General features: G+C 33.7%; 1 protein-coding gene across 3 annotated transcripts in view; it reads left to right on the top strand.

Annotated features, from left to right (window-relative positions):
• PHTF2 (putative homeodomain transcription factor 2) overlaps positions 1-17,466 on the top strand; it is a 99,632-nt gene that overhangs the window by 60,244 nt on the left and 21,922 nt on the right. For all 3 annotated transcript variants that reach the window (XM_070424563.1, XM_070424562.1, XM_070424565.1), the window contains 5 exons: positions 956-1,121; positions 2,325-2,489; positions 8,149-8,335; positions 9,833-9,988; positions 14,153-14,371. In XM_070424563.1, the coding sequence (XP_070280664.1) occupies positions 956-1,121; positions 2,325-2,489; positions 8,149-8,335; positions 9,833-9,988; positions 14,153-14,371 (893 nt within the window). The remainder of the gene's footprint in view (positions 1-955; positions 1,122-2,324; positions 2,490-8,148; positions 8,336-9,832; positions 9,989-14,152; positions 14,372-17,466) is intronic.

Here is a 17,466-nt window from a genome sequence, read left to right as displayed (position 1 = left end):
CATTATAATTATTACACCTAACAAAATGAAGAGAAATCTAATACTCAAATTCTCCAATTGTCCCTAAAAATAGTTAGGTATTCCTAGGCTCTTGATTCAAGTATTACTGGATCTAGAGGCTTAGCTGATGTCTTCACTTTTTATGCAGTCCCCGATACTTTTCTTGAACTGGTCTCATTCTTAGGAAAGCTTTTTTTGAGTGATGGCTGAGGTGCCCCTGGCAATTTCTTATTTTCACAGTCCTTAGTGTTTTATCTAGGAGAAAGGCCTTCAAGCACCTCTGTTACTCCCTATAAAAGATTCTGATTAGCCCTGCTTAAATCACATGCCCATCTTTTTATTAATTACTGTGCCCAAAGTTAAGATTGTGACAAGCCTAGATTACAGGTCTATCCCTGAGGTAAAGAAATAAGACCATTCAATTGACAGATAAAGGAAGCAAATTCTCAAAAGGTAAAGAGTTTATGTCTAGAAGGCTTAAGGGATGCTGAGCAAACAAAAACAAGATTTCTTCTTCATTTGGAAATGAAAATATGTCCAAGTAAATATATGTTACTAATTTTGAGTAGATAGATCTCTATTGAAAAGAAGCTCTTTATGCCTTATCATAGACTTCTGTGTTTATTAAACAAAGAAATAAGTGTACTTGGGGTTAGTATGGCTCTATTGCCTCTCTGAGATTTTAACAGGAATGGCATGAGATTCATATGCATCTAGTTTTCATTGTAGTTTTAAGGTGTGTATTTTAAAGACCATGTTGGGTGTTATCTTGTTCCAAGAGTTTATTACTAACAGCAAGCTTGGTTAGTCAGTCTGAAAGAACTTGTCTGGAGAAACATTTAAACTTATTTAACTTTAGAAAAATAATCCCGCAAGAAGCAATGTTAAAACAATTTTTAAAGATTTTAAAGAGTGACTATCAGATCTATAACGTGTTTTCTTTCTCTTTTTGTAGTTGCCGCAATAGTATTGTTCTGTTCCGCTTCCAGCCCACATAACATACCTCTGACAGAAGTGATTGGGCCGATATGGCTGATGCTGCTCCTGGGAACTGTGCACTGCCAGATTGTTTCCACAAGAACACCCAAGCCGCCTCTGAGTACAGGGGGGAAAAGAAGAAGGTACTGCCTATTTAAAAATGATCTTTTTTGTAGATTGCTATAATTTGAATCTATAATTATTCTTGGCTTCAATAAAATGCTATCTTGTAAAGTTACTCTTTCAAATAAAGCAGTGAGCTTCAGAATCAGCTACCAAATACAACTTTGTTTTCTGTACAGTGGGGCCTTGACTTACGAATTTAATTCCGAGACCGAACTCATTAAGGAGCTCGTTAACTCAAATTACTCTATCAACTCAATGCAAAAAATCTGCGGAGAGACAGCTGGTATCTCAAAAAACTCGTTAGTCAGGACACTCATAAGTCCAGGCCCCACTGTATGTTAGTTGGAGTTGCTAATAACTCCCCCTGTTTAAAAAAGTTTGTACTTATAAGAGGCTTTGCCAAAAACAAGAACCAAGAAAAAATTTCAGCTACATTTTATTTATTAAATGCTATTTGAGCCCTGGCTGGGCAGCTCAGTTGGTTAGAGCTTCATCCTGTGTAATAAAGGTTGCAATTCCTGGTCAGGGCATGTGCAGGAGGCAACCAATTAATGTCTCTCTCTCTCTCTCTCTCTCTCTCTCTCTCTCTAAAAAATAAAATAATAAATCAATAAACATGTCCTCGGTGAGGATAATGAATGAATGAATAAATGAATGAATGAATACGTGCTATTTGAAACTATTTAATATTGCCCGTAGGTTAAGTAAACATAGCAAGTCTCACTGGCCACTGTGCAATGGAGTTCTGTTTGAAGGGTCTTTTGGAGCAATTCCCCTTTTGAATATTGTTGCTAAAAGATTATGATATATGCAGATTGGAGGTGTTAAAATTTAAGCCCTTTTCATTTTGAAAAGATAAATAGATAAATAGCACTGCTAGTTAGTTAGATTATAGTTCTTTTATTCAAATTTTCTTCCTCACCTGCAGATAAGTGGCATTCAAATGGGAAGAAATATTTTTGTAAATACCTATCTAATGTGACCTTACAACCTAATATTCACTGACTGGCAGTATAAGCAAGGAACAGTACCTTACCATTTATAGAAATTGGTCTTAAACATGTACTTTATGTTTGGGTTAACTTTCATCAAGTATATTTGAATTTTATTGTGCATTAAAATTCTTGCGTTTGTGTTTACAAAAATTTTGAACATACTAGCGAGAAAATGGTTGTTAAAATTTTAAAGTTACTTTCCGTTCTTAATCTCTTTTAATGAAGGAAATTAAGAAAAGCAGCCCATTTGGAAGTACACAGAGAAGGAGATGGTTCTAGTACCACAGATAATTCACAGGAGGGAACAGTTCAGAGCCACTGTACAAGCACCTCATACAGCGTTGGTGCTGTCTTCAGAGATCTTTGGCATGCTGCCTTCTTTTTATCAGGGTTTGTATTTATTCAAGATTTTATATGGCATAGAGCACTATCCCTTTTCTGGCACTTCAGTCTCAGGTAATGAATATTAATGACTTTACATATGACAGACCTATTACAGATTTTGTTTTGATCAATTATAATGCTATAGATAATGAAAAATAGAGACCATAAAGTTTGTTTTGGGACATATGTAAATATTTCTAAATGATTATATACCATCAAAGTATATTTAGTTGGGTTTCTAAATTTTAATTTCTTTTGTGATTTCTCAGGTCTTACTTCTATTAAATTGGTTATTTTTATTAGTACTATAAGTCAAATTGGCTTTACTAATATGTCATGAGAATTGCATGATATTTTAAATTTAATTCCTGCCTCGGTTATCTAAAATTGTCTGATATAAAACATGTAGGCATTTGTATTTGAAAGAATAAGTTATATACTATAGGATGAAATTCTATTTTTGTGTATTGGGTTTTTGTATAGTTTGTACTACAATGAATGTTTACCAAAGAAGGAAATGTGATTATAGCAAATTTCAAAAGTAAATTAAAACTAATTCAATATTGTATAATTATTTTGAATAATTAATTCAAAACACTTAAGGGTTATAGTACTAGTGCACATATACACATAATAAATTTGAAAGGGGTTAAAAAGCTATGATCAAAATAGTATAACTGATAAAAGTTGCTAAATTAATAAATCAAGAAAAGAGATACTACAAATAACTAATTTGGTCACTTTTGTTAACTCCTCTATTAATACTGTTTCATCAATATGTGATTGTGCTCTTATGATAAAGTTTACCATGCATTACATAATAAAGGAATTATATCCTGGGCATATTTTCATTGATTGTAATTTTGGGGAAAATTCTCCAAAATTTTAATAGTTTGCAATAACATTGCGTAAAGTTGCTTCCTCCAGAGAAGATACAGGTTCAGTTTGGTTTTTAACTTGCATTGGATTCTATCTGTATCTCTCTTAGTCTGTTTTTATTTATTTATTTTTAAATAAATAACTCTTTTCTAATAGTAGGATGTAATGGTTTTATCACTGCAAAGCCAGTTTCTTAAACATTTCTCAAGAACTTTTAATAAGCAATTATAAAAAAGCATATGGATATATTTTCCTTTTGGGGAATCATTTAGCTGTTTTAGTTGTCTAGAACTGATATTTTATAACTTAGTATTCAGAATCCCTCTAATGTAGTAGGTTGGTGCCTTTGGAATTCTGTGTTTCTCAAATTAGATTCAGACTTCAGTTTCCTTCCTTTGGGATTGTAGCATAACCTTGACTGCCTATTGGTACAATAATGACTAAATCCCTTTGGGTTTATTCTCTGTAATCATGGCAACTATAATCTACATGTTTTTAAAGATGCACTGTTTTTTAACTAACTCATTCTGAGACTCGTTTGCCAGCTTATGAATAAGACTTTTAAATATTAAGTACAAGAAGATCTTAAGAAAAATGTTAATTTCAGAAGTTCTAATCTTGAGTTTTCAAATCTTGATGTTTTGTTCTTTCAAGCTTTAATAAGAAAGGCTTTAAACTGAAATATCAGCTTGGGACTTAAAATTGTTTCTGGTGATAAAAAATTGAAAAACTGGATACTTCCATTAAGGTGTCTGAATTAACATAACGGATGGGAAAATAAATGCATAACCACACAAGGATTTTAACTTTGTGTATGGTATCTTGTTGGTTTTCTAGATGTTAGGATGAAATATGCAATTCTTACATCCTGTATTTATAAGTTGGAAAGGCCCTACTCATCATCTCTAAGTACCTTTCTTCTCAAGATAAAACAATTCTTTTTAAAGCAAAACATACATAGTATTTCTCATTTTAAAAAATTAGGAATTATTATAAAAGAACTCTATGAACCTAAGAAAACAATGCTAAAGAAAGTATTAATTTTAAAAGATGTAGAAATCAACCATATTTTCTAAGGATTTAGTACTATAATTTCACTGTACTATAGTGTTAAATTAGCATAATTATAATTTCTACTCAAAATACTGAACAGAAAGAATTACATCTAGGTTATAAATCTCTTCAGTATAATGCCTGTTTCAGAATTCAGATAGATCCTAAGTTTTCTTTCATGTCTAAGATTCACAATATTATTACAAGCAGACAGTGAAAAGAAATTATGCTTTTGGGGGGATAATTTTATTTTTTTCTTTATTGATTAAGGTATTACATATGTGTCCTTACTGCCCCATTGTCCCCCCATCCCCCACTCATGCCCTCACCCCCCTGGTGTCTCTGTCCATTGGCTAGGCTTATATGCATGCATACAAGTCCTTTGGTTGATCTCTCCTCCTTACCCCCACCTTCCCCTACCTCCCCTCTGAGGTTTGATGGTCTGATCAATTCTTCTCTGTCTCTGGATCTGTTTTTGTTCATCAGTTTATGTTGTTCATTGTATTCCATAAATGAGTGAGATCATGTGATATTTATTTTTCTCTGACTGGCTTATTTCACTTACCATAATGTTCTCCAGTTTCATCCATACTGTTGCAAATGGTAAGAATTCCTTCTTTTTTACCACAGCATAGTATTCCATTGTGTAAATGTACCACAGTTTTTTAATCCACTATTCTGATGGGCACTTAGGCTGTTTCCAAATCTTAGCTATGGTAAATTGTGCCGCTATGAACATAGGGGTGCATATATCTTTCTGATTGGTGTTTGTAGTTTCTTGGGATATATTCCTAGCAGTGGGATCACTGGGTCAAATGGGAGTTCCATTTTTAGTTTTTTGAGGAAACCATACTGTTCTGCACAGTGGCTGCACCAGTCTGCATTCCCACCAGCAGTGCAGGAGGGTTCCTTTTTCTCCGTATCCTCACCATCACTTGTCATTTGTTGATTTGTTGATTTGTTGATGGTAGCCATCTGACAGGTGTGAGATGATAGATACCTCATTGTTGTTTTGATTTGCATCTCTTGGGTGATTAGAATATATCCATTTCGTCTAGGTTGTCCAGTTTGTTGGAATAGAGTTGTTCGTAGGTTTTTCCCTAATCCTTTGTAGTATTTACATTTTTTATTTTCTTTGTCATTTCAGCTTGGTTTGGAACTTATCTGTATTTAGTTCATGAGAAACCTCTGGTAGCTACCATAGTTTAGTAACTTAGTGTTCATGTCTCTGATAGTGTTACTCAGACTTTGAGGAGATAGTGGGGAGAGAAACAACCCAGAGAAGATTAGGAGGATGCAGAGATAAGGAAAGGAGGAAGTGGGAGATTGCTGAGAGGTGTCAGTCATATGGCATGGATGCTATTGGTACTCTTTCCCTTGGCATAACACAGTTTTTACCCTGTCTTGGTAAGGAAGGAATAATATAATCTTTACCCTGTCTGCTAAGGAAGGAATCATCCTTCAAAGTCTTTTCACTGGGCTCTTAACTTTTGCCCTCTCGAGTTCTGGTTCACTCTGCACATTTTCAACCATTTTTTCTACTTTGACTACTGGCCTCCAGACCTATGTTTTAAACTGCCTACTGATCTTAGGAGGGCACTGTAGGTCTACCATTTCCATCTTTCTTCCCAAATAAATTTCTCTTCTTGCATATCTTGTCTGATTAATGGTTCTACCAACTTTCCAGTTTTCCTTTACCACCTTTCCCCTCTCCCTTTCCAGTGTCATTTCCATGAACTTTCATAAATACCTTTTCAGAAAACTCCTCTATCTTTGAGTTCTCACATTTTCAATATATCAAGTAACTTTACCTCCCTTGGTCTTTTTCCACATCTCCATGTTCAAAGGAGAGGTAAAGGGAGCAATTGATAACTGTTTCTATCACTTTCTTCCCCAGGCAGGGAAGGTCACAAGTTTACACTGTACCTTTTATTTTCTCTTTTTGCTCCTTTCCTCTCCACTAGAGTCCATTTTTCTCCCTCCCTCTGCCACTCTTAAATGGTCTTTGTCCTGTGGTTCATTCCCTTGGCCTTTTCATGTCTCTTAGGATCATGTAGAAAGAGAATGGTCAGAAGACTGGACTTACGAGTCTTGGCAACTCCGTAGAGATGTGTTCTGAATGACTAGAAAGCATCAGAGTGCCCTGACTGGTGTGCCTCAGATGGTTGGAACATCATCCAGTACACTGAAAAGTCGTGGATTCAGTTCATGGTCAGGGCACATACTCAGGTTGCAGATTCAGTTCCCGGTCGGGGATCTCACACATTGATGTTTCTTTCTCTCCCTCTTCCTCTCCCTCTCCTTTCCTCTCTCTCTAAAAAGCAATTTTTAAAAAAGGAGGTTGGGGAGAAAGCCTTGGAGCTCTGTAGAGCACGTGAGAAGTATGGTCTGTCTATCCCTTTTAGTAATCTGGCAGGAGAAGATCAGGAAAGAAAGGGACTTGTTTGTATAAGACAGAAACTTTCTAGGCTTTGATGAGTGTGTTAACAAGAAATCCTAACAGGAAGTTTCCCAAAGAGTGTAGTTGGAGGTAATATGGAGAATTAAATTAGCCTCATAGTTAGAAGGTCTATAATCTAGTGCTATGTTTGCCTCTTAAATAAATCATTTAGACCTTTTTATACTTCTGATTCCTTATTTCCAAATTTACCATTTCAAACAGGGGAGTTCTAATAAAACTGAGTGACTATAGTGTTAAAAATAACTTTTTTGGTACATTAAAAAAAACTTCTGTTGTTGACCCACATGAAGGCAATATACTAGTTTTTTTCTTGCAAAATTGATACTCTGGAGAAAATTCAAGGGGGTTTATTTAAATATAATTAAATATAATTGCTTTTAATAATGTTTTATGATAAATCTGCACTGAGCACATTCTAATTTTGTGTCGGACTTACATTATATTTCTACTAACCATTACCTTTGGATAGCCATTATTTCACACACTAGAGACTCTGAAGAGGACTCTTCAAGCATTTGCCTATTAATCAGAAATGTCTTGTTTATTGTTTTCTATGTCGTATCTTATGTACTGAGAAAAATTTAATTCCTATAAATGAAGAACATCAATTGTAGCTACACGATTACTGATATTTTTTCAGAGTATTTCATTGGGTGAAAGAGGTTACTTCTTTATTGTCTTTGTGTTCTTTATTTCTACTACTTCCATTATTAGAACCTTATATAAAGTTTTTCCTTTTTTCATATATATTTATGTAACAAAGGTTCTATGTCTCCATTGTATATTAAAATAAATTTATCTGAGATATTTATGTATATATACTAATGGTAAAGTATTTTGGTAAATGAGAATGTTAAAACTAATTTAAATGCAACTTAACCTGATAATTACTGATATATTTCTTAAAAATAAAACCTTAAAAACATATTATTAATCATAATAAAATGGGCAAAATTTTTATCCTAGATTTTGCTCAAAGACCAAGTAATTTTGACCAAGAATTGTTTGATAAGCTAAGACATGTCTCTTAAAATTGCTATATTTGTAAGACCTCAGAATCTGTAAAATAAGCTGAACTATGACATTGATTTACATTTTTATTTTATATGATGGATGCTATATTTCTAAATTATTTGTTGTAAAAATGAGGTGGCCATTAAAATTCTGAGAAGTAACTACCGGATTTTATTATTAACAGATCATAATTTCTATCAGTAACCCATCCAAAATAAGGTAAGTCCATTTAACATGCTTCTGAATTTTTTTTTTTAGATCAAAGAAAACAAAGAATTCGATTGATAAATCAACTGAGACTGACAATGGCTATGTATCCCTTGATGGGAAAAAGACTGTTAAAAGCAGTGAAGGTGGAGTACAAAGCCATGAACCTCAGTGTGAAACTATTCAATCAGAAGAGTCAACCTGGAACAAAGGAACAATGAGGAACATTCCCAGTAAAGTAAGTGTGGTTTTTAAAAAATTATTTGTTTGTGTGATTTTACATTAACTAATGGGAAGTAACTTAGACATACTGGTTTTTCTGGAACTATATTTTTTCTCCCGAATTTATTCTCTGAGCCTTTACAAATCACACTATGAGGCTGAAAATCAAATAAAGTAATATGAATAAACTTTACTGTCAATATAATTAGTGCCTTCTTGAATTGATTAATGACTCACATTTTTTCAAAATGTTAAAGCACTTTAATAATTTCATAGTTGGTGCTTATTAAACCTTACCTTTTCTTGCCCCATTTCCATGTGTGTAAGAATTTCTTTTAAATTGGACATTAAATTATTCTAGAAACAAAACTAGAAACCTGATTTTCCATTCATGTTATCCATAAGAAAACTTTACCTTGTTTTTCCTACCTTTACTACCTTTGGTGTCAACACATTTGTTTTGTTGTTAGCTATAAAAAAATTCTTATTGAGCACATATTTGTTAACAGTTGTTTGTTTAGTTTTCCAAAATAATAAAGCTACCCTGGGCTATTGTAGCAAAGCGTAATGTAGATCTTCTGTCTCTTTATTTCACTGAATTTTTCTTAGTTAAATAATTTATTCTTTAAAAGCTGATGTAATAAAGTAATATGGTCAAATTAAAAGATGTTAACTGTTAAATTTAGCAATATAAGCCTGAAGATTTGTGTTGAGGAAAATAAATAGAAAAGAAGATTCTCTAATTTTGAATGAAGTATGTGTTACTACTTGACAGTACGTGTATTTTTAGGACCAGTAGCTGTACAATAAATAGTTTGGGACTGCAATGAAATATAGTACATTACTTGATTTTAGATTGTTGACATATTTGGCTCTCTGATAATGTGAACCTCACATTACTATCAACACGGAACAAATAAGTTCTCAATCATTCAACTTTCAAACACACTTTCTGGTATGTATTACCTACTAAAGCTATATGAAAGAAACATGAAAGTGTCAATAAAACTCATATTTTGAGTCTCTCAGTTTCAGAATTTCTGAAATCTGGATGTGTCTTACAAATTTATATGTAGATAATGTCTGATATATGCACCCATTCAACTACTAGTCACCTCCTTCTGCCTCATAAGCCATTATTTAATCAGTGGTGGTCTTATAATCGATCACATTTTCAGTTTGTGAAAATAGTATAATTAGTTCATATCAGCTATCTCAGCTTCTTTTATCCTATTTTATATTTTGTAAGCTACTTCAAATCTTTTTGTGGAACAGAAACATTATAGAACAATTTGACAGATGGCTGTGGAATTACTTTTAACATTAAAATACCAGTTATAGTCACTGATTTAAGATATTTTTTCAGAAAATTAAGTAGCACTAATCACTTTGAGGGTTTTGAAGGTATTAAAGCAATATGTGCATATGTATGTATAATTGAAAGTTTTGCACTTTCAAAACTGCAAGTTAAGTTAGAAATTACCATAATCCTCTTTGTGTACTCCCATTTTAGGATACCCAAAGGACACTAACAAATGTCTCTGATGAAGTCTCCAGCGAGGAAGGTCCTGAAACAGGATACCCAATACGCCGTAATGTGGACAGGACTTCTGAGAGCATTCTTCGGAATAGAAAGTCACACCATTATAAGAAACATTACCCTAATGAGGTATATACTTTGGCTTTACATGTATATATACATATCTTTTAAAATATATATATATTATTGATTTCAGAAGGGAAGGGAGAGGGAGAGAGAGAAAAAGAGAGAAACATCAGTGATGAGAGAGAATCATTGATCGGCTGCCTCCTGCATGCCCCCTACTGGGGATTGAGCCCGCAACCCGAGCATGTGCCCTTGACCAGAATTGAACCTGGGACCCTTCAGTCTGCAGGCTGACGCTCTATCCACTGAGCCAAACCGGCCAGGGCCATATCTTTTTTTATATGTTACTAATTTACAATTTATTTTAACAATTGAATTAACAATAATTATGAAAAGAACATATTTGCCCTCAGTATCAATATCTGATTGTTATATGATCTGGATTTATAGAGTAGCAGTGTTAGATTTATGTGTTGCATATATGATAAATAGCCATACATTTGTACTCATTTTGAGTATTTTCTCTGAAGATTCATACATTCAGTTTGTTGTTCACCTTTAAAGAAGCCCATCCTGGAGAGACAATCTCTGAACTCCTGTGTTAGTCTTTCCCACAATTTGAATGGCTTTATGACTAATTGATTATTGCAAAGTTATTATTCTAAGTGACTTTATGTTCTTGTCACCAGTTATTAAATTGCCCATACTATTAAATTCAATCTTTTTTCTCCTTTGATTCTATTTTTCTTTATTAACGTTTGTTTTTTTCTAAACCCTTTTCTAACTTATCACATCTCTTGAAGCTCTTTAAATAGTAAAAGTTTCATTCATCTGTATTTTCAGTTTTTATTTTAAAGAACTAAGAACATTTTATTTATCTCCCTTCAACGCAAATGAATCAATTGCTTCTCACAGGAGGCCTCCACAGTGGAGATATTCCTCTCAATTGAAAAATACCACAAGTAGATGTCTTCTACGCCTCCGCCCTCCTACCAGTCAGTCTCAGTGTGCTTTCTTTACATCTCTAATTGTAGGACTTCCATTCAGCCAGATTTCAGGTGGTTCTGAATGATGGTTGTTCTATATTTTAGTTGTAATTTTGATGTTATGGAAGGCAGCACGTACCCGTGTTTACCTATGTCACCATCTTGATTCTCCTCATGGGCATTTTGTTTTTCAAGAAAAGTTATCCAGTCTTTGGTCCATTGGAGGGCCGACACTATATTAGGCTGCCATGGTGTTTGGTACCAAAGGGGTTGGGGATGCGGTGGTGATGTGTCATTCAGGGTGTAGACTTTTACTTAAGCCCCCTTTCCATACTCCCCCACTTTTCACCCCCAACCCCCTTTCTTACCTTTTTCTGTGATACACTATACCTGGTCGGCTTCTTTCATTCACCTGTTGGGAAGGTGATGGATGACTTGATTACCTGGGACATAGAAGGTATCCTGGGGAATTGATAGCTTCGTTTGAGCATTTGCCTTATTGTCTTCTCTGTCCTGCTTTGTTGACTCTACAACTATCTTTCAGCTTTTCTTCCCTATTGTAGATAAGATTGTCATCTAATAGAGATAGTATTTGATGGAAAGCACAATGCAGAAACTATGGGCTTCGAATCAAACTATTTAAATGACTTTGGAAAAATTATTTAACTTCTCTGAGTCTCAGTTTCTACTTGTATAATGGGGGGGAGAGGGAAGGAGAACAGCGTCATCAGATTGTTAGGATTAAATAAGATTATGCATAATTGCCTGACACAAAGCACTCATATTATAAATGCTTATTCCTTTTAAATAAATAATCCTCTCCTTTTCATTTGACTACATGCTGTTTTAGCTATCTAAAGATTTGAAATAAGCAGAGCAAATCAAATTAAATGAGCTATTAAGTTGAGCTGTTTTTCCTCAGTTCTAAAATTTCCTAGTTTTAGTCTGTAATCAGCAATTTGTAATGAAATTCAAAGTGGCCATTAATCACTTAAATATTACAGATAAAATAGTGTTTGAAATGTAAGCAATTCTTGGCAATAATTTTTACATTATGCATTTGTAAAATGTCCTATTTATTAATCAGTATTTGGCAAAATACTTGTATCAGGAATTATAGATATTTCCTTATTCCTGAAATCATGCATTAGTTTCAGTTAAACATTGGCCCTTTAATCTGATACTTATTTCTGTATCTGATCAGCAAGTCTGCATCAGAATTAGTTATAGATAATAAGCTAGCTTTATGAAAAAATTTAAATTAGCAATTACTGATTGCTTATTACTTCTGTCCTTATTATCTAATGAAAATTGTTGTGATGAAAACTACTTATGTTTCAAGTATTCTGCTTGACAGTGAATCTGAAATATTTTTGGAGAGCTTTTTGTGAAAAAAAAAAAAAAAGCAGACTGATTTTTATCCTTTTTCTGTACATTTTTTTTCTTTTTATTTTTCTACTTGTTTTTCTATTCAATTTTTAAAAGTTTTTTTTTTTTACTTTTCTCTCAAACAATCCTGCCACAAATGCTCTATCACACACTAAATATACATGGTGCCCCATTCTAATATCCACAAGTTAATTGTCAATAATATAACTCATTCAAGATATTGTGTTACCTGTGGTAAAGATGATTTTTGTCTTTGGTAGACTTACAGTGTATTTGAGAGTTATGATTTATTTGAGTATACGAAATACATGAACATTTAATTAACACATATAATGTAGATGCTAGATAGCAAGACAAAAGTTATTGTCAAGTGAATATAATAATAACTCACTGGAGGGACAAAGTATTCACTGTAAATAGAAGATTTTAAACTAATATTTGTTGGACCTCTGCTTTGTACAGGTTTGTATTAAAAACTATAGTGCTCATTTAATTTTTAATATCTCTTTAAGGTAGGTAGTTTTATTTCCCATTGTCATGGGCTAATTTTTTCCCTTAAGTCTCTAAGGTAAGCCAGCTAGAAAGGGGTAGAGATGGTAATTTCCCGACACTTTGTTGAGTAGGCTTTAAAGGAGAGAAGGATTTATAATGAGAGGTAGGAATATAATGAGAGCCTGGAGTGGCAATGAACAAGTTGTGTTTAGGTGTTAAGGAATAGCCCATTGTCACTGGAAGAGAAGGCTGTGGTACTGAGAAGTGGAAAACAAAGTCCAAAAATAGCCATTTGAAGAGAAGCGTGGTAGGTGAAGGAATTTGGACTTTATCCAGGAGAGCAGCAGTGGAAAGCCACAGAAGGATTTTGGTCAGAGGAGTGAAAGAGCAGTTGTACTTTGGGAAGATTAATCTGTAAAGAGGGAGGCCTTTTAGGTAGGGGTCAATTAGGAGGCTCTTATAGCAAACAAAGAATGAATGATATCTGGTGATAGCATAGGAAAGAGATAAATATAAAACATTTTAAAGGTAGAATTGACAAATCTTAGTGCCAGGATTGCTAAAATAAAATCTAAAAATTTCAGCATGCTTTGCTATAAGGATGGCTGTTATTCTTTATTCAGTAAAAGTTATTTTGAATTCATTTAAATTAAAATTTTACTCAAAAAACTAGGAAAATAGTAAATTTATTAGAAATTATTTAACTTCTTTCTTTTAGTTTTTATTTTCATACCATAGATTATCTCAAACACATAAATTGACACTTTGTAGCTATTCATGTGCTTGAGATAATCTATGATTATTTGTTCATTTTGTCAATTTATTGAACTTGTTTGAGAAACAAAGACAATAGATACATGAAATCTATTGTTGCTAAAATAGACTAAGTAAGAAAACTCCATTAAACCATCAATTAGAGTGGGTGACTATGCAGTCCATGTGAATGTAGACTAGTCTTTGCCTGCCTGAATTCTGAACTTTGTATAAAGTTTAAGAGAAAGAAGTCACTGTTGGGGGGGAGGGGGGGGACGAGGGCCAAGGGGTGGAGGGAAGGAGACATATGTAAAACTTTAGACAATGAATAAATAAAAACAAAGAGAAAGAAGTAAAAAAAAAAGTCATAATCTTTGCATGAAAAGTAACACTTGAGCTGAAATGTGAAATAAATTTTGATATGAGGAAATTTTGTTACTTCTTAAAAATTAATATGTATTTTTAATATTTTGCTATCTATTTCACTGTTATTTGACAGTGTGTTTATTGTTTTAGTAAAAAGTAGCAATATTTGGTTCTAAAAGAATCCTTTGAGTTGGAAAGGGTACATAAATTGTATTAATGTCAAAGAATATCTTGATTTCAGGATGCCCCTAAATCGGGTACTAGTTGCAGCTCTCGCTGTTCAAGTTCCAGACAGGATTCTGAGAGCACAAGGCCAGAATCTGAAACAGAAGATGTATTATGGGAAGACTTGTTACATTGTGCAGAATGCCGATCGTCTTGTACCAGTGAGACAGATGTGGAAAATCCTCATGTTAATCCATGTGTGAAAAAAGAATATAGAGATGATCCTTTTCACCAGGTCGGTTTACAGTTGTCATGGGCTAATTTGTCCCTTAAGTCTCTAGGATGATTTTAATTTCTAGTAGGAAATTTAAGCCACTGGTGGTTTCTACAGGTTTTTCTCCTTTGAATGTACAAATTTTACAGAGGTGAAGAAAAAGCTTACACTCAATTAAAATATTTTGGTAAAAAAATTTTTTTAATGTGAGCTGTGGTCTGGCTTCATTGGAACATAGAATCTCATCATTTATGTTATGGTTTTGTTTCTGACCTTGCAAACATGTTTCTGAGAAGTTGTTGGTAAATGGAGTTTTATAAGTCAACTTGTGTTTTAGATGCAATAGTCTTTTTCTCATTCAACAGACCTCATGGTCATATTTATTTATACCTGTGGTCTTAACACCACTGTAAGATTGTAATTCACATATATTTCATGAATATCAGATTTGTATCTCCAAGTGCCTATAGTAGTGCTGTCGAATAGAAATTTAATGAGAGTCACATATGTAATTTAAAAATTTCTGGTAGCTGAATTAAAAATGTTTAAAAGGTCAAATTAATTTTAGTATCTTTTATTTAACCCTATATTCAAAAATATCTCTTCAACATATAACTAATATGAAAAATAATGAAATATATATTTTTTTAATATGAAATGTCTTCAAAATCACATCTGATTTGGACTAGTCACATTTCAAGTGCTCAGTAGCCACATGTGAGCAGGGTGTACTATATCAGACAACACAGGTCTGTGGGACATCTTCATTTGAATGTTTCACCATTGCCTCAGCTTTAACCAAATACACCACCTTCCCTCATAAATTTATTTTTCTTATGGCATTCAAAATCTTGGTGAATGACATCTTCATTCATCTGCTCACTGTCCAGAAACCTGGTAGTCATTTAAAATCCTCACTGTTCTTACTTTCTTCTCTCTCTTATCCAAGTCCTCATGAAATCCTAACAATGAAACCAACAATTAAACTTAGAAAACTAGAGGTAGAAGGGAACTTCCTTAATCTGATAAAAGGTAGCTATCAAAGAACCTTCTAAAAACCTATATATTTAATGTTGAAATTTTAGGAGCATTTTTATTAAAAGCAGGAACAAGAGATGCCCATCATCACTGCTTTTTCTATTAAAATTCTACAATATGTTTGTATGTCTCTGTTTTCAGTTGGACTTAGACAGATTTAAAGTTCATATTAAAGAACAAAATGTCAGTAGCAGAAGCAATTTTGAAGAACTACAGGGAACTTTCCATATTGGATATAAAAATGTATTTTTTAAAATATAGTAGTTAAGGTAGTATGGTATCGGTATATGCTATAGACTGAATGTGTCCCCATCAAAATATGATCGCATTTGGAGGTGGGCCTCTGGGAGGTAATTAGGCATGAGGGTGGAGCTTTGGTCCCCACCCCTCTCCCAGAGATGTGAAATGTTTAAGCACATATGTGCATAGGAGAAAACCAGTAGGGAAGAATTAAAGAGGTACAGGAGAAAGTTAAATGATGTGTCTTAGGATTCTAGTGGGAAAAGCCTAGTTAGGAAGCTTAAATTCCTCCTTGACAGGAAGAGAATACATCTTTTGTTGAAATAGGAGGAAGAAGAGTGCCTGAAACAAGTAAGATGATGAGAAAGTTGCTGCCTGATAATCTCTATTCTGTGAGTGCGGGAGGTTAGGGAGTCTGTTAACAATAAGAAGTGAGATGATGGGATAGGGGACTTGTGGATGGTGGTGAAGGCTTGAAGTTATCATTTGCCGGAAATGGGGGTAGTGGAGAGAGAGTATATGTATGCATCTATTCAAACCAATTAAAAAAGTCAAACTGTCACATTGTTGAGGATCCAGCTAGAATCTGAAACCATGAATTTGTAGTTGCTTGTTCCAGACAGTTGTGTGATATTCTCTGGAATATAGTTGTAATAATCATAACAATAGCAAGCATTTAATAAGCATTTACTAAAAGCGAGGCACTGTGCAATGTAATCTAGATGTATTACCTCACGTAATCCTCTCAACCTATAACAGTAGGGTTTATTTTTATTTTATAGCTGAGAAAATTGAGGCCCAGAATTAAATAATGTACCCAAATTCACACAGCATAGGTGTTCACTAAATAGTTGCTATTCAAGAGACAGGAGAGGGGATGGTATACTGATTGAAAGAATGGATGTGGTAAGAGTCTAGCCATGTTGGATTGAGAAGGAAATGAAACCAAGAAGAGACTGATAGATGAGAAGATAGGTGTGTTCAAGGAAACAAGTGTTTTAGAATTGAAGGTTTGAGAGACCTGGCAAGATGAGAGGTGTGGTTCAAGACTCATATCAGAAGTAGAGCAATTCTGTGTGGTGACAAGATCCAGGATGTGGCCATGGGAAATAGCTATAGTTCCCCGAAATTAAGTGAAAAAAGCAATGAACAATTAATCCTTGAGAATGGGGTTGATCAATGAGTCATTTGCATATTCATCTAAGTCACAGAGATAACAACTAGAATTGACCTTTAAGAAAATGGCTGTGAACTATTTCCCCAGAGATACCAGCTGCATAGAAGCAGGGACCATGTGTTCTTTTGCCCATTGTTGTATCACACAGTGCCTGGCACATAGTAGGTGTTTAATAAATATAAGTTGAGTGAATGAGTTAAATGAAATAAACATTTTTCAAAGCATGCTGATTAGGCCTTTCTTAAATGATTAAAAAATTATTTTTAATGAATGCTATACAGAATAAATTTGCCCTAAATCTTTCACATCATTCTGCTCTTTTTTTGATAAGATGAAGATTATTTTTAAATTTTCTACTCTGCATGTCTAATAGTGTTCTAGGTTTCCATTGGTTTTGCTTTTGGGTGAAAGACTTGATTTTACATACATTTCTTATTCTCAGATTTCTGAAAAATAAGCTCAAGTTTTCAGTTTTACTAATAGCCATGTAATTGAAATTTGCTCCCTTTAGTGAAAAGCTACCAGTTTTTTTCTTGTACAGGCAGTCCTCGGGTTATGTCAGACTCGACGTACATCGTTTCGTGGTTATGTCGCCATCTCCCATTATTTATTTTAAAAAAAAGTTCCATCATTTCGACATTTGTACATATGTGCTTTATGT

The sequence above is a fragment of the Myotis yumanensis genome, unplaced genomic scaffold (genome assembly GCF_028538775.1).
Source record: "Myotis yumanensis isolate MYYU_CA2020_CCGP unplaced genomic scaffold, mMyoYum1.0.hap1 SCAF_9, whole genome shotgun sequence".
NCBI classification, from domain to species: domain Eukaryota; kingdom Metazoa; phylum Chordata; class Mammalia; order Chiroptera; family Vespertilionidae; genus Myotis; species Myotis yumanensis.
This window is presented reverse-complemented; position numbering and strand designations above follow the sequence as displayed.